Raw genomic sequence first — 18,354 nt, forward strand, 5'->3', positions numbered from 1 at the left:
TTCTTAGGCCCTAATTCAACTTTACCAGTTATTCTTTCCTCTTGTCTTACTAACATGCAGGTAGATGCCACATTGGCGGTGCTCAAAAAGCGAAAAAAGGCAATTGGATGGACTTTAGCTGATATTCGGGGAATAAGCCCCGCATTCTGTATGCACAAGATTATTCTGGAAGATGATGCAAAACCCTCCTTGGAACATCAAAGGAGGCTGAACGAGGCAATGCAAGAAGTTGTGAAAAAGGAGGTGATCAAGTGGTTAGATGCCGGAGTGGTGTATCCTATCTCTGACAGCTCGTGGACTTCACCGGTGCAGTGTGTGCCGAAAAAGGGTGGTATGACCGTGGTGACCAATGCTAATAATGAACTTATCCCAACCCGGACAGTGACCGGATGGAGGGTGTGCATGGACTACCGCAAGCTGAACAAGGTGACCCGCAAGGATCACTTCCCATTGCCTTTCCTTGACCAGATGCTTGATCGTCTTGCTGGGCGTGCCTTCTATTGTTTCTTGGATGGGTATTCAGGGTACAATCAAATTTTGATAGCTCCAGAGGATCAGGAGAAGACAACCTTTACTTGTCCATATGGCACCTTTGCTTTTTCTCGGATGCCCTTTGGGTTGTGCAATGCACCGGCAACATTCCAACGGTGTATGATGGCCATTTTCACCGATATGGTGGAAGATATTTTGGAGGTGTTCATGGACGACTTCAGTGTTGTGGGTGATTCATTTGATGAGTGTCTGAAAAATCTGGATAGAGTGTTGGCCCGGTGTGAAGACACCAATCTTGTGCTAAATTGGGAAAAATGCCACTTCATGGTTGAGGAGGGCATAGTGTTGGGTCATAAAATTTCAAAGAATGGTATTGAGGTTGACAAATCCAAAATTGAGGTGATTTCAAGACTTCCTCCCCCCACTTCTGTCAAGGGGGTTAGAAGTTTTCTTGGGCATGCGGGGTTCTATCGGCGGTTTATCAAGGACTTGTCGAAGGTAGTGAATCCTTTGTGCAAGCTTCTAGAAAAGGATGCAAAGTTCGTGTTTGATGAGGGATGTATGCAAGCCTTTGAACTTCTCAAGCATAAGTTGACCACCACCCCGATCATTACCACACCCAATTGGAGCTTGCCTTTCGAGCTCATGTGCGACGCGAGTGATGTTGCGGTTGGGGCAGTTTTGGGTCAAAGAGTGAACAAAATATTTCATCCGGTGTACTATGCGAGCAAGACAATGAATGAGGCTCAAAGGAACTACACGGTGACTGAGAAAGAATTGTTGGCTATTGTGTTCGCAATGGAAAAATTTCGGCCATATCTTATGGGAGCCAAAGTCATAGTGCACACCGATCATGCAGCTCTTAGGTATTTGATGACAAAGAAAGACTCCAAAGCTAGACTGATGCGATGGGTCTTATTACTTCAAGAGTTTGATTTGGAAATTATGGACCGGAAAGGTAGTGAAAACCAAATGGCGGATCATTTATCCCGCTTGGAGGAGGAAGGAAGGCCGTGTGATGGCCTAGAGATCAATGATGCATTTCCCGATGAGCAGCTACTTTCTGTGTCGATGAGTGATATGCCATGGTTTGCGGATGTTGCTAATTTCCTTGTGACTGGCATCATCCCGTGTGAGCTCTCTTCTAACCAAAGGAAGAAGCTCAAACGGGATAGTCTGGACTTCTATTGGGATGAGCCATACCTGTTCAAGATTTGCACCGACGGAGTGATCCGGAGGTGTGTACCTGAGGAGGAGCAATCTAGCATCCTAGAGGCTTGTCATTCTCCCCCTATGGTGGCCATCATGGAGGGGCGAGGACAGCTTCGAAAGTTCTAAGTTGTGGATTTTATTGGCCAACTTTGTACAAAGATGCAAGTGATTTAGTGAAAAGGTGTGACCAATGTCAAAGAGCGGGCGGTATTTTGAAGAAAGATGAGATGCCTCTAAACACCATTCTAGAAGTGGATATCTTTGATGTATGGGGTATTGATTTCATGGGCCCATTTGTAAGCTCGTGCGGAAACACCTACATTCTTGTAGCGGTTGATTATGTCTCAAAATGGGTCGAGGCCGTGGCTTTGCCCAACAATGAAGCTAGGAGTGTGGTTGCATTTCTAAAGAAGAGCATTTTCACAAGGTTTGGCACTCCTCGTGCAATTATAAGTGATGGAGGATCGCATTTTTGCAATAGAGCTTTTGACACCTTGCTTGCCAAGTATGGTGTCAACCACAAAGTGTCTACTCCTTATCATCCTCAGGCGAGTGCCCAAGTTGAAGTCTCAAACAGGGAAATCAAGAATATTCTGTCTAAAATGGTCAATGCAAATAGGACCGATTGGTCTAAGAAGCTGGATGATGCTCTATGGGCGTATAAGACTGCTTACAAAACTCCGATTGGTATGTCTCCGTATCGGTTGGTGTTTGGTAAAGCTTTCCATTTACCGGTTGAGTTAGAGAATAAGGCCATGTGGGCCTTGAGAAAGTTGAACCTTGATTGGGATGTGGCTGCAAATCTCCGGGTTGAGCAACTCAATGAACTTGATGAATTCCGTTTCCATGCCTACTCCAGTTCATCCTTGTACAAGGACAAGATGAAGTACCTTCATGACAAATATGCTCGTGGCAAGGAGTTTAGAGTAGGTGATTTGGTGCTCTTGTTCAACTCTCGATTACGGTTGTTTCTAGGAAAGCTAAAGTCAAAGTGGAGCGGACCTTTTAAGGTAGTGTTTGTGACCCCGTTTGGTACTCTTGATTTAAAGAACAAATATTGGGGAAGTTTTTAGAGTGAATGGGCATACGGTCAAGCACTATTTGGGAAAGTTTGATGATGGCCATGTGGTAGCTCTTGTTCATTTCAAATGATTGGATGGTAACATGCGTCGTGCCGCGACGTTAAATCAGGCGCTTCTTGGGAGGCAACCCATGTGTTTTTCTTCTTGTTTTTATTTGATTTTCATTGTAGTACAAGATTTATTTTTGGACTAACTGGTTGTGAGATGCTACAGGATTGTGTTGATGCAGTGCAGGACATAATGGATAAAATGATCAGGTCTCTGAAGTTTCCAATGCAGCCGCACTACATTTAGTGCGGACCGCACTGAAGAAAGGGTGAAAATAACACTCTCTGAAGTTTGCTACCGCGGCCGCAGTCCATTTTGTGCGGTCTGCGGTGGACCACTGCGGCCGTATTCCATTTTGTGCGGACCGCAGTGGTTGCCTTCTCAAGCTTTGAATCATGTTGAATGGTGCGGACCGCGGTCGATTTTGTGCGGTCCGCACTGGTTGGTAAGACTGGGCCCCAGGTCCTTTTCTATAAATAGGGCCTGAGGCCCTCCTGTTACACTTTTCGAACCTTTGGATCTCAGAACCTTAAAAGCACTGTTCATCCTGCCTGTTACTCATAATTCATTGCTTGGACTTGTTAATCTTCATCCCATCTCACATCTGGTAACTTAATGTCAATTTAATTGCTTTAATTTTGTTATTTTCTTTTCCTTTTTTTACCTGGTTTTTATTTCTCTTCTTCCCGTATTTTCTTCAATTGATTAGGTTAGGGTAATTAATCACTTGATTAGAGTAGGCTTAGGTAGTTAAAAACAATGGGCAACTACTTAGGGACTGTTATTAGGTGTAAATTTGGGCTTAAAATCAAAATTCATGAAACCCTAACTTAGTGCCACAACTGGGCACTCAGTGCGGACCGCGGTCGATTCTGTGCGGTCCGCAGTAATATTTTGTGCGGACCGCATTGCTGAATGTTGGTTTTCTGAAGTTTGGGGACTGCGGCCGCACTACATTTTGTGCGGTCCGCAGAGCAATTGTTCAGAGAATGGGTAGTTTGAACCCCACCTCTGTGCGGACCACGGTCAATTTTGCGCGGTCCGCATTGACCCCTGTGCGGCCGCACACCATTGTGTGCGGTCCGCACTATGTGACTTCTGCAACCTTCTGCATTTTTTCTGCAATCCTGCTTCTTAACTGCTGCAACTGATACTAATAAATTTATTTGGATTGTGTTTGCAGACAATGGTGAAACAACAAGGTAAAGGTTCTAAACAACCAGGCAGAGGAGAATCCTCCCGGGGAGGGAAACGGAAGATGATAAGACTGACTCCTCAAGCCCGGCAAAATATTAAGAAGACAAGAAAGTTGATAAAAGCCGCTGACAGAGCTGCTTCCCAGTCTTCGGGGAGTGAGTATGAGCCCTCCCGGGAGATTTCTTCAGACTCCGTGCCAGAGTACATCGAAGACTGGCCGGAGAGGTTTCGTTTAAGAGACACACCTCCAGCATCCCCCACTGCCCGAGCGTCAGCGAATGTTTCTTCTGGATCGTCTGCAGGCTCAGCTAAAGGTGGTGGGGAATACTCCACCTCTCCCACAGCTTCATTATCCGGAGAGGGTACAGTAGGAGCTGAAGAGGAAGTAGGAGGAGCGAGAGATGTAGGAGAAGGGGGTGAACCTCAGGTTGGCGGGGTTGATAGAACTAGGAAGCCGGAGGCATGGCAAGACCGGTTCGTGAGTGAGGTAGCATATCATTAATTCCCGGAATGGTGGCCGGTGAGGAAGTTGATCCCGAAAAGGAGTTTTGTGGATAGAGACTTGCTACCTCACAACCCCAATGTGAGGAGGTAGTTTAGGGAGAGAATTGGTTGGGAGTACTTTTTGAGTGATTGTGTAGATGCCAATGAGCACTTGGTCAAGGAATTCTACACCAACGTTACCCACATCAAAAAGGGCACCAAGGTGACCAAGGTGCGAAACCTGAAAGTGTTATTCGACGGGAAGTCAATAAATGATTATCTAGGCTTTGATGAGGAGGATGAGACTCTATATGGCAAAGATGGAATTGAGTGAAGAGGTCCGTCCCTGGTTGGCACAGTATCTGGCAATCCCAGGTACCACCCCCGATTGGTTGAATGGGGGCGTCAAGATTCTGAGGCGTAGTTTGAACTTCGAGGCAAAGGGGTGGGAAACTTTTGTGTGCAGCAGACTGGACCCGACTACTCATGACAACACCCTTCCTCTTCACCGGGCAGTGATGGTGGCGTCAATCATGGAGGGGTACCCGATAAATGTCGGGAATGTAATGTCTAGGGTAATCACACTAGTGGGCACGCAGCATGACAGAAACTACCCTTTCCCAAGCTTCTTGACTATGTACTTCAGGGACCTCAAGGTTAAGATGCCATTCGACATAAAGGTCAAAGGAAGGCCCCATTCTCTTGGTACAACATGCAGGGGGATGACAACCCCAAGAGCAAGACCTTTAAGGGAACAACTACTGCTTCAACTGGCCAGTCTGAAGAGCCAGTTGTGGTAGTGGCTCCTGCTGAGCCTGCCTCCACCTCCACTAATATCCCTCCTGGCCCATCCACCTCAGCGGACTCGGAGATACCATCTTCCCGTGCCTATCCAGTGACTGCCCACCGACTGAGCCAGGCTCTTCTCAGTATCAACAACTGGATGCAGACTGCGTCATCCAAGTTGTCTACCCTTACTACCACAGTAGAGGCTCAGTCGGCACCTCCACCTCCACAGGTCCGCCAGTCCATAGAGGATGCTATTAAGGAGATTTTGGCCAACCAACAGAAAATCCTTGACACTCAGAAGATGCTCACAGAGGCAGTTGATTCATATAACAAGGCTCTCAAGGAGCTTGCTAGGGAGCACAAGAAGCTGAGGAAGACACAGGCCTCCAAGGAGTCCGTGAAGGAGTTGAGAGCTGATGTTGATAAACTGAAGGCAGATCAGCTGCCTTTAGATTTACTGCTCCAGGACCCAATACCAGCAACTCATTCCCAGTCAGAGAAGTCACAGAGGCCTCCCAAGAGGATGAGGATAATTCCCCGAGCGGACGATGCAGTCATCCAGTTGGCAGACCCACCGGAGGCCTCCTCCAGTTAGCCACAGGATGCACCTCAGAAGCCTGTCCAGGTCCAGGCTCAGGTCCCAGCAGCAGAGCAGCAGGACACAGGGAACCAGTCTGAGGTTCTCGAGCACAGTGAGGACCCAGGGACCACTCAGGAGCCCATGCAGACAGACAGGCCATAGGGAGTCTCTATATCCTTTTCCATTATCTTTTTGGTGCTTACTTAGTTTAGTTGGCATTGGGGACAATGCCGGCTTTCATTTGAGGGGGTAGGCCCTACTTTTATGGATTCATTCGGATGATTGTATATATTTGATACTTTTTACGCTTTCCTTATTTTTCATCTTTGGTTTGTGTATAATTTTAACATTTTGTTACATTTATCGCACTTTTATTTTACTTTGGGTCTGTATATAAAGTTATGTTACATTGTACATATTCATCTCATCTACATTCAAATCCCCTTCTGTATATATTCATTCTACTTTCCGCAAATTTTTCATTCTTAGCTTCTTATTTGTGATTCGTAGCTTCTTGTTTTGAAAGTTTTGCAATAAGCCTTTGATTTTCTTAATGCCACGGTTCTTTCCAAAGGTGGAGTTTATGTGAACCGGGTGGCTCTTCCCAATGATGGATGGCATGACAACCTTCTTAAGGGTTTGAGTCCGTTTTTTTGTTTTTTGTTTTTAGTAGCTAGTGGATAAGGGTGCCTCAAGCAAAGCTTAACTTGGGCCTAGCACATTTGCCTTTGATCTTATGGTCAAAAATAATTTGTTGTGTTTAGGATGGTGAAAGTTGTTGTGACGACCCAAAGGGTCATCACCTGTTCCCTTACCCATTTTAGCACTTTCGAGGCCTTGAAAACCTCATTTAGGGTTGCCTCGATTTGCGTGCACAGTCCGGGCACGTAGCCGGAAAGCTTAAATATGAATTTTATGAGAAAAATGCTAAATTTTGATATTAAAAGGAATAAATTTGACTTCGGTCAATATTTTGGGTAAACGGACCCGGACCCGTGATTTGGTGGTCCCGGAGGGTCCGTAGGAAAATATGGGACCTGGGTGTATGCCCGAAATTGAATTCTGAGGTCCCAAGCCCGAGAAATGAATTTTTGTGTGAAATTATTTTCTCGAAATAATCAAGAAAATTGGAGATGAAATTTGAGTAGAAGACTATGGTATCGGGCCCGTATTTTGGTTCCGGCGCCCGGTACAAGTCTTATATATGATTTAAGCACTTTCTGTAAAGTTTGGTTGAAAACGGACGTCGTTTGACATGTTTCGGACTTAAAATGGAAATTTGATGTTTTATGAAAATTTGGAAGGAATCATGGATTTTGAGGCTTGATTCGATGTTCATGATGTTATATTGGTGATTTAATCACTCGAATATGTTCGTAGGATGTTTTTGAGGTAGTGTGCATATGTGGGTTGGAGTTTTGAGGGCTCGGGTGAGCTTCGAGTAGGTTCCGGGATGCCTTAGACTTAAAAGATCAGATGTTGCAGGTTCAGGAAAATATTGCAGTTCTCTGAACCCTCCAGCGCGGTCCGCGAGAAATCGCGTGCGGCCGCGGAGGGGCCAGCGCGGTCGCGGTCGCCTTTGAGCGGTCCGCAGTGGATGCTGTGCGGCCGCGGTCGGCTTTGTGCGATCGGCACAGGGCTATGATCTGCAGGTCTTAAGGGAGGCCTGTGCGGCCGCTGTCCTTTTTGCGCGGTCCGCACAGGGAGTTTCAGAGGGGTATAAATAAACGGGAATTTCAGTTATTTTACACTTTTCAGAACCCCAAAACATAAGAGGCGATTTTCCAAACAAACTTTCTTCTCCAAAACGATTGGTAAGTGATTTCTAACTCATTTTCTTCACCCCTCAACATCTTCAAACATGATTTCAACTTCAAATCAAAGATTTTCATGGGGAAATTGGGTGTTTTGGGTAGAACCTAGGTTTTTCGAAAATTGGGGATTTGGACCTCAATTTGAGGTCCGATTTCAAAATAAATTACATATTTGGGTTCGTTGGGGAATGGGTAATCGGGTTTTGGTTCGAACATCGGGTTTTGACCATGTGGGCCCGGGGGCATTTTTGACCTTTTTGAGTAAAACTTGGGAAAACTTATTTTCATGCATTGGAAATGATTCATTTAGCAATTATTAATGTAATTTAGTGAATTGTGACTAGATTCGAGCGGATTGGTGGAGAAATCAAGGGGTAAAGCTATAATTGAGGCTTGAGTTATATTCAAGGCATCGAGGTAAGTGTTTGGTTTAACCCTAGCTTGAGGGATTAGGAGTTGAGTCTTATTTGCTGTTTGTTTTGTGTCGAGTACGACGTATAGGCATGGTGACGAGTATCTATACGTTGGTGTCGAGCATGACCGTGGGTCTTAAATTGATAACTTCTTGTATTCTTAATGGATTCTATGAAAGCTTGATCGATGATTCTCGATACTGAGTTAGGATTTAGTTTATTTCCGTGGACTTTAGTTATGACTGAGTATTGGTATTATTTGGGTCAAGTAGAAGTTGCATAAGATTGGTTATAGCTGACTCTCCCTTGCCGGGACATTTGATTTGATATTTTGTTCCCTTGCCGGGAAGTTATTATATTGTTGTTCCCTAGCCGGGATTATTTTGTTATGTTGTGTTGGATTGAAATGGGAGCGGGTGGTACGCCTACCACAAGATTGATGAAATGGGAGCGGGTGGTACGCCTACCACAAGATTGATGAAATGGGAGCGGGTGGTACGCCTACCACAAGATTGATGAAATGGGAGCGGGTGGTACGCCTACCACAAGATATGAAACGGGAGCGGGTGGTACGCCTACCACGAGTTGATGAAATGGGATCGGGTTGCATGCCTGCAACGAGATGAGCTGAATATGAAAATTTTCTTTATTTCTTATTTCCGTGTTAGAAGCTAGACTGTAGATTTCTCTTCTATTATCCCTGATATTCTAGTTATATCTGTTACCTCTGAAGCATGTTCCCTCCCCCAGTTTTAATTGTTTATTTCTGTTTGCCTCTTCGTTGTATTGTATATATATATCTGCACAGGTTTATCTGGAGTCTGGTCCTAGCCTCGTCACTACCTCGCTGAGGTTAGGCCAGGCACCTACCAGCACATGGGGTCGGTTGTGCTGATGCTACACTCTGTGCTCTTTTGCATAGATCCAGGTGTCGGAGCAGCTTGCGGTGCGCAGTAGTAGCCAGGGAGGAGTCCTTCAGTCCACTAGTTTCGGAGGTAGTCCTGCAGGCGTCCGCAGGCCCGACATCTCTTTTATCCCCTTTCTGCCCTGTTTCCCTTGTACCGAGATAGAGTTTTATCATTTGTTTCAGACTTTGTATTTAGCATTCTTAGATGGTCCGTGAAATGTTGTGACACCAGGTGCTGGGTAGAGGCTTGTATTGATGTTTAGACGTTGTTGCTATATTTTCAGTGCAGACTTCCACTATCTTTTATTAATCGCAGTATTTCAATTGCTTGTTCATCTATAATTCAAATTGTTTAACCATGGATAAAATGAGTTAGAATATTGTTGGCGACTGTTCTTGGCTTGCCTAGCTTCCACCAGTAGGCGCCATCACGACTCCTGAGGGTGGGGATTTCGGGTCTTGACAAGTTGGTATCAGAGCTTTAGGTAGAGTCTGAGGGTTTGGTATGGAGACGTCTGTATTTATCCCCCAGAGGCTACTGACTTCAGAAAAATTTCGCATTTGTTATTCCTTATCGTGCGGTTTGGTTTCCCAACGCTAATTGATTTTCTACTCTGTTCTTTCGCAGATGGCGAGAACACGCGCTTCCTCATCTTCTGATCAGCAGTCCGAGCCCCGGACAGTTCCCGCTAGGGGCAGAGGCCGAGGTCGTGCTAGAGGCCGAGGTAGGGGCGGAGCTCAGCCCCGAGCAGCAGCACCAGTGGCAGAGCCTCAGGTTGACATTGACGAGGAGGTTCCGACCCCAACCCCAGCAGTTTCGGTGGGCCCAGCTCAGGTCCTAGAGGAGTTTATTGCTACCCCAGTTCTTCAGGAAGCTCTGGTCCGATTGGTGGGTCTCATGGAGAGTGTTACCCGAGCAGGTTTGCTTCCTGTAGCACCAGCCGTCTCTCAGGCTGAAGGAGGGGCCCAGACTCCTGCTACTCGTACTCCGGAGCAGGGAGCTCCCCCAATTCAGACTCCAGAAGTTCAGCCAGTTGGAGCAACTCAGTCGGGTATGGTAGCCCAGGCCGGTGATGGGGCAGCTATGTCTGCCGATGCTTTGTGGAGGTTGGATAGGTTAACCAAGCTCTTCACTACTACCTTCAGCGGTGCATCTACCGAGGATCCTCAGAATTATTTGGACAGCTGCCATGAGGTTCTTCGGAACATGGGTGTTGTTGAGACCAATGGGGTTGATTTCGCTACATTCCGGTTGTCANCAGTCAAGAACTGGCCTAGACCAGCATCAGCTACAGAGATCCGGAGTTTCTTGGGGTTGGCAGGCTACTATCGACGGTTCGTGGAGGGAATTTCATCTATTGTAGCCCCGATGACCAGATTGACCTAGAAGGGTGCCCAGTTCAGATGGTCGGATGAGTGTGAGGTGAGCTTTCAGAAGCTCAAGACAGCTCTGACTACGGCACCGGGTGTTGGTTTTGCCTACAGGTTCAGGGCCTTATACAGTTTATTGTGATGCTTGCCGTGTTGGGCTTGGAGCAGTGTTGATGCAGGATGGCAAGGTCATTGCCTATGCTTCGAGGCAGTTGAAGATTCATGAGAAGAACTATCCGGTTCATGATTTGGAGTTGGCAGCCATAGTTCACGCATTGAAGATTTGGAGGCATTATCTGTATGGCGTGGCATGTGAGGTGTTCACGGATCACAAGAGTCTTCAGTACTTGTTCAAGAAAAAGGAGTTGAATTTGAGGCAGAGGAGGTGGTTGGAGTTGTTGAAGGATTATGACATCACCTTTCTATATCATCCGGGGAAGGCCAATGTGGTGGCCGATACATTGAGTAGGAAGTCAGCCAGTATGGGCAGTCTTGCTTATATTCCGGTCGGTGAGAGGCTGCTTGCTTTGGATGTTCAGGCTTTAGCCAATCAGTTCGTGAGACTGGATGTTTCTGAGCCCAGTCGTGTGTTAGCTTGCACGGTCGCTCGTTCTTCATTATTGGAGCGTATCCGTGATCGACAGTATGATGATCCCCATTTGTGTGTCCTTAGAGACACGGTGCAGCGCGGAGGTGCCAGGCATGTTACCTTGGATGATGATGGAGTTTTGAGATTGCATGGTCGAGTATGTGTGCCTAATGTGGATGGACTCCGAGAGTTGATTTTGGAGGAGGCCCATAGCTCCCGGTACTCTATTCATTCGGGCGCCGCAAAAATGTATCAGGATTTGCGGAAGCATTACTGGTGGCGTAGAATGAAGAAGGATATTGTAGCATATGTGGCACGTTGTTTGAATTGTCAGCAGGTTAAGTACGAGCATCAGAGGTCTGGTGGTATATTTCAACGGATTGAGCTTCCCGAGTGGAAGTGGGAACGGATTACTATGGATTTTGTTACTGGACTTCCGCTGACTCGGAAGAAGTTCGACGCAGTTTGGGTCATTATTGATAGGCTGACCAAGTCCGCACATTTCATTCCTGTGGCAGTCTCCTATTCTTCTGAGAGGTTGGCTGAGATCTACATTCGGGAGATTGTTCGCCTTCATGGTGTGCCCGTATCTATCATTTCGGACCGGGGTACGCAGTTTACCTCGCGCGTCTAGAGAGTGGTGCAGCGAGAGTTGGGCACACGGTTGATTTGAGCACAGCATTTCATCCCCAGATAGACGGTCAGTCCGAGCAGACTATTCATATTCTAGAGGATATGCTTCGGGCTTGTGTTATTGACTTTGGAGGTTCGTGGGATCAGTTCTTCCCTTTAGCGGAGTTTGCCTACAACAACAGCTACCAGTCGAGCATCCAGATGGCTCCTTATGAGGCTTTATATGGTAGGCGGTGTCGGTCTCTGGTTGGATGGTTTGAGCCGCGAGAGGCTCGGTTGTTGGGTACGGATCTGGTTCAGGAGGCCTTGGACAAGGTCAGGATTATTCAGGATAGGCTTCGTTCAGCTCAGTCTAGTCAAAAGAGCTATGCAGACCGCAAGGTTCGAGATGTGGCCTTTATGGTTGGTGAGCGGGTATTGCTCCGAGTGTCGCCTATGAAGGGTGTGATGAGATTTGGGAAGAAGGGCAAGCTTAGCCCTAGGTTCAACGGTCCATTTGAGATTCTTGATCGAGTGGGAGAGGTGGCTTATAGACTTGCATTGCCGCCTAGCTTATCAGCCGTGCATCCAGTTTTTCATGTATCCATGCTTCGGAGGTATCACAGCGATCCAGCCCACGTGTTAGATTTCAGCACTGTCCAGTTGGACAAGGATTTGTCTTATGAGGAGGAGCCAGTAGCTATTCTAGACCGGCAGGTTCGTCAGTTGAGATCCAAGAGTTTTCCTTTTGTTCGTGTTCAGTGGAGAGGTCAGCCTCCTGAGGCATCGACCTGGGAGTCCGAGTCCGATATGCGGAGTCGCTATCCTCATCTTTTTCCCGACTCAGGTACTTCTTTCTTTTGTCCGTTCGAGGACGAACGGTTGTTTTAGAGGTGGAGAATGTGACGATCCAAAGGGTCATCACCTGCTTCCTTACCCGTTTTTGCACTTCTGAGGCCTTGAAAACCTCATTTAGGGTTGCCTCAATTTGCGTGCGCAGTCCGGGCGCGTAGCCGGAAAGCTTAAATATGAATTCTATGAGAAAAATGCTAAATTTTGATATTAAAAGGAATAAATTTGACTTCGTTCAACATTTTGGGTAAACGGACCCGGACCCGTGATTTGACGGTCCCGGAGGGTTTGTAGGAAAATATGGGACTTGGGCGTATGCCCGGAATTGAATTCCGAGGTCCCAAGCCCGAGAAATGAATTTTTGTGTGAAATTATTTTCTAGAAATAATTAAGGAAATTGGAGATGAAATTTGATTAGAAGACTATGGTATCGGGCCCGTATTTTGGTTCCGGCGCCCGGTACAAGTCTTCTATATGTTTTAAGCATTTTTTGTAAAGTTTGGTTGAAAACGGACGCCGTTTGACGTGTTTCGGACTTAAAATGGAAATTTGATGTTTTATGAAAATTTGGAAGGAATCATGGATTTTGAGGCTAGATTCGATGTTCATGATGTTATATTGGTGATTTGATCACTCGAATATGTTGGTAGGATGTTTTTGAGGTAGTGTGCATATGTGGGTTGGAGTTTTGAGGGCTCAGGTGAGCTTCGAGTAGGTTCCGGGATGCCTTAGACTTAAAAGATCAGATGTTGCAGGTTCAGGAAGATATTGCAGGTCTCTGAACCCTCCAGCGCGGTCTGCGAGAAATCGCGTGCGGCCGCGGAGGGGCCATTTCGGCCGCGGTCGCCTTTGAGCGGTCCGCGGTGGATGCTGTGCGGCCGCGGTCGGCTTTGTGCGGTCCGCACAGGGCTATGATCTGCAGGTCTTCGGAGAGGCCTGTGCGGCCGCGGTCCTTTTTGCGCGGTCCGCACAGGGAGTTTCAGAGGGGTATAAATAAACGGGAATTTCAGTTATTTTACACTTTTCAAAACCCCAAACATAAGAGGCGATTTTCCAAACAAACTTTCTTCTCTAAAACGATTGGTAAGTGATTTCTAACTCATTTTCTTCACTCCTCAACATCTTCAAACATGATTTCAACTTCAAATCAAGGATTTTCATGGGGAAATTGGGTCTCAATTTCAGGTCCGATTTCAAAACAAATTACATATTTGGGTTTGTTGGGGAATGGGTAATCGGGTTTTGGTTCGAACCTCGTGTTTTGACCATGTGGGCATGGGGGCATTTTTGACCTTTTTGGGTAAAACTTGGGAAAACTTATTTTCATGCATTAGGAATGATTCATTTAGCAATTATTAATGTAATTTAGTAAATTGTGACTAGATTCGAACGGATTGGTGGAGAAATCAAGGGGTAAAGCTATAATTGAGGCTTGAGTTGTATTCAAGGCATCGAGGTAAGTGTATGGTTTAACCCTAGCTTGAGGGATTAGGAGTTGAGTCTTATTTGCTGTTTGTTTTGTGTCGAGTACGACGTATAGGCATGGTGACGAGTATCTATACGTTGGTGTCGAGCATGACCATGGGTCTTAAATTGATAAATTCTTGTATTCTTAATGGATCTATGAAAGCTTGATCGATGATTCTCGATACTGAGTAAGGATTTAGTTTATTTCCGTGGACTTTAGTTATGACTGAGTATTGGTATTATTTGGGTCAAGTAGAAGTTGCATAAGATTGGTTATAGCTGACTCTCCATTGCCGGGACATTTGATTTGATATTTTGTTCCCTTGTCGGGAAGTTATTATATTGTTGTTCCCTAGACGGGATTATTTTGTTATGTTGTGTTGGATTGAAATGGGAGCGGGTGGTACGCCAACCACAAGATTGATGAAATGGGAGCAGGTGGTACGCCTACCACAAGATTGATGAAATGGGAGCGGGTGGTACGCCTACCACAAGATTGATGAAATGGGAGCGGGTGTTACGCCTACCACAAGATTGATGAAATGGGAGCGGGTGGTACGCCTACCACAAGATTATATGAAATTGGAGCGGGTGGTACGCCTACCACGAGTTGATGAAATGGGATCGGGTTGCACGCCTGCAACGAGATGAGCTGAATATGAAAATTTTCTTTATTTCTTATTTCCGTGTTAGAAACTAGATTGTAGATTTCTCATCTATTATCCCTGATATTCTAATTATATCTGTTACCCATGAAGCATGTTCCCTCCCCCAGTTTTAATTGTTTATTTCTGTTTGCCTCTTCGTTGTATGGTATATATATATCTGCACAGGTTTATCTGGAGTCTGGTCCTAGCCTCGTCACTACCTCGCCGGGGTTAGGCCAGGCACTTACCAGCACATGGGGTCGGTTGTGCTGATGCTACACTCTGTGCTCTTTTGCACAGATCCAGGTGTCGGAGCAGCTTGCGGTGCGCAGCAGTAGCCAGGGAGCAGTCCTTCAGTCCACTAGATTCCGAGGTAGTCCTGCAGGCGTCCGCAGGCCTGGCATCTCTTTTATCCCCTTTCTGCCCTGTTTCCCTTGTACCGAGACAGAGTTTTATCCTTTGTTTCAGACTTTGTATTTATCATTCTTAGATGGTCCGTGAAATGTTGTGACACCAGGTGCTGGGTAGAGGCTTGTATTGATGTTTAGACGCTGTTGCTATATTTTCTGTGCAGACTTCCGCTATCTTTTATTAATCGCAGTATTTCAATTGCTTGTTCATCTATAATTCAAATTGTTTAACCATGGATAAAATGAGTTAGAATATTGTTGGCGACTGTTCTTGGCTTGCCTAGCTTCCACCAGTAGGCGCCATCACGACTGCCGAGGGTGGGGATTTCGGGTCTTGACAGTTGTGACCTTGAGACTCTTGTGTTGGCCGATAATCATCAAGTGGTTTTTCAGGACCATTGTGTGCTCAAATCTTATCTAAGGTCGTTGCGGGCCCCCGACTCTATGTCTTTAGTGATCCCATAGCGTGTGTGGTGAAAAATTGCATTGCAAGTCCAAGTCCCGAGCCATTGGTCTAGAACTTGCCCTGAATGTTTGTTGAGGCAAAATTCTAAGTGAATTTTGACTTGAGACATGACTATAGGCTCTCCTTGGTCCAAATGATAGCTTGAACACATCCATAGCCTACCAAAGATAAAAATCTCTAGTCAACCCTTTTGAGCCTTAGACCTTTTTCTTTCAAAAACTATGATACAAGTCCTTACCCGTTCCAAAAGATACCCTCTCTTGGCACCCGATCTTTCCTTTAGCACATGGCAAAAGTATAAGTTTGGGGGGAGAGACGAGGATTGCAACAAAGTGGTAAAAAGGCATGAAAATGAAGAAAAGGAAAGGCAATGAAAAAGAAAGAAAAGCAAAAAGACAAAAAGAATGTTCAATATGAAAAATAACAAAAAAAGGATTCAAGAAAAGCAATGAAAGAAAGGTGTGGAAAGTTGAAAGAGGAGAAAAGGTTTGAAATGTATAAGAAAGAGAGACAGTGTGTCTCTCTAACCCCTTAGAAAGAAGTGAAATGACTCAAAGAGTCAAGTGAAAGTGTGCCAAATGAAACAAAAGAAGTGCTTAAGGGAAGATGGAACCTACTTAGACCAAACATTTCCTACCCTGAACCAAAAGCCTTCACAATGTCACCATGAAAGCCCTATATGATCTTGAGTTGTATGGAGCTTACATTAGTGGATACTCACATAAGGGGTAAGCATATGGTACCTAGAGCTAGACTTGTGACTTTTTCTTGAATGAGATGAGTGAACTTCCATTGACCTCGTTCTGAGTGCCACTATTCTAAAGGTGAGGTTTGCTTAGGGAGAGTTGAGGATGTGTGAGTTTGGGTTCCACAATGACCGAAGTAATAGAAAAGAGTTCTTTGATGTGTTGAGTCAATTCTTGATGCTCTTGTGTCGCACTTAATCCATGGAGTTTCAAAGGGTAAAACTTGTTAATGATTCATTTGTATTGAGGGCAATTGTTAGTCCCAATTGAGGCTAGAGGAGGTTACTTTAGGACAGCTGAATTTTCTTGGATTTTCCCTTGAGGGGTGGGTCTTATTTTGTTTGCTTGAGGACAAGCAAAAGCTTAAGTTTGGGGGAGTTGATAACTAGGGATTTGGATACATTTTATACTCCTTCTTGCTTAAGTTTTGATTAGAAATGTGTACAAAATAGTCCCAAAGGCTCACAAGTTGTGCTTGATTGCAGGTTTGATCAACAAAGTGACAAGAAGTCAAAGACCAGCAAAAAAGGAGTGAAACTTGCACAAGTATCAAGACAAGACAAAGCTCAGGCAAAACAAGGCCAGTGCGGCCGCACACCATTATGTGCGGTCCATACTGTGAGGTTCAGAGAGGTGGCATTCAGGCAAAAAGGGCAATGCGGCCGCACTAGGTATTGTGCGGTCCGCACTAGGATCAATGCGGCCGCACTCGATTTAGTGCGGTCCGCAGTAAGAAGGATCAGAGAGTTGCCAACTTCCGAGTTTCAAGCCAATGCGGTCCGCGCTCCATTTTATGCGAACCGCACTAGAAGCCTCCGCGGCCGTAGTCCATTCTCTGCGGTCCGCAGTGCCTGAGTTCAGAGAGATGGGTTTTCAAGTTTAGAGCCTTAGTGCGGCCGCACACCATTTTGTGCGGTCCGCACTAGCCCCGCAGAGGTATTTTTGTCCAGAATTGTCAGCTTAGTATAAATAGCTTCTTTTCCATTTTTAGAGGAGGCATATAGATTTTGTATTGAGCTGCGCTCGTGACTTCTGTTTCTTTAGCTATTTTGGGCAATTTTATCTTCATTTCAACATTGAATCTTCTAGTTTACCTCAGTAATTAATTAATATGAGTTTTTCTTCATCTATTTCTATGTTTCTTTCTCTAATTATGAGTAGCTAGACCCATCAGCTAGGGTTGTGGCTCAACCCTAGTGTGGGTAATTGATGGATCTTGTATTTTAGAGCTTGATTGACTATGGGTGTTTGATATTTGGGCTAATTCCATATTTAATTGCTAAATTAGTGGTTGCAAATACTATTTTGTATTTAGTTGACTTTTGCTCTTCTTGAGAAAGAGAGCCTAAGTCTCTAGAATTAGTCCAACAAGGAATTGGGGCGTACTCAAGAGAATTGATAGCTCCAATTAAAGGGTTAAACCGAGAGATCGTAATACCCGACTTGATCCTCAATTGCTTGTGCAAATTCGCATACCCAATTGGTCTTGAGAGAGTCAATTCGGGCAAAATCACTCGAACAACCGAGAGGTATAGAGTGAGTAGAATCGAGCAATGGTTATATCATACCCCCAAATGTGTCAATCTAGCTTTAGATTCAAGAATTCGTCAATTGACCACCTAGGCGAAAGTCACTACCCTAGTGCCCTTTAATCATTTGAACAACTTGCAATAGTTTAATTCTAGCTTATAATAGTTTGATTGAGCATTGTAGTTTATAGAATTAGAATCATAATTAAAACCCCAAAATGTGTAGAAGTGCAATTTGGAGCAAATACACAACTCCGCTTTAGATAGACACCCAACTCCAATATCTAGCTCTCTATGGAATTCGATCCCGACCCTAAATCGGGTAAAAGCTGCTTCGACCTCTCTCGCTACTTAATAGTAGTGCAGGGTTGGCCGTGATCAGGTGGCCGGAGCGTCATTTCTGATGCCGGAATCGGGGCAGGGAGATCAGCGCGAGAAGAATTACCGGCCATTGCGTTAATTTGGCAAAGAAAAGAGGCGATGAAAGGAAAGGATGGAAGTTTTCTGCTCACAAAGAACAAGTAAAGCTTGAAATATCAGGAAGAAATTATACTCGCAAGAATTCTTTCAAGCAAAAAGCAAGGGAATGTGCCAATCGATTGATGTATTCCTTCTATTTATAAGAGACACGAATCTCCCAAGCACGAA

General features: G+C 45.3%; 1 protein-coding gene across 1 annotated transcript; it reads left to right on the plus strand.

Moving 5' to 3' along the window:
- On the plus strand, nt 238–15,196 carry LOC109236237 (the record flags this gene model as incomplete). Its single annotated transcript, XM_019402436.1, has 8 exons — nt 238–987; nt 4,018–4,036; nt 4,334–4,518; nt 5,479–5,616; nt 5,737–5,864; nt 9,039–9,105; nt 14,856–15,028; nt 15,130–15,196. Coding segments are annotated over 8 exons (1,527 nt in total), but the record flags the coding sequence as incomplete, so codon positions are not given.

The sequence above is a fragment of the Nicotiana attenuata genome, chromosome 1, assembly GCF_001879085.1.
Source record: "Nicotiana attenuata strain UT chromosome 1, NIATTr2, whole genome shotgun sequence".
Lineage (NCBI taxonomy): Eukaryota > Viridiplantae > Streptophyta > Magnoliopsida > Solanales > Solanaceae > Nicotiana > Nicotiana attenuata.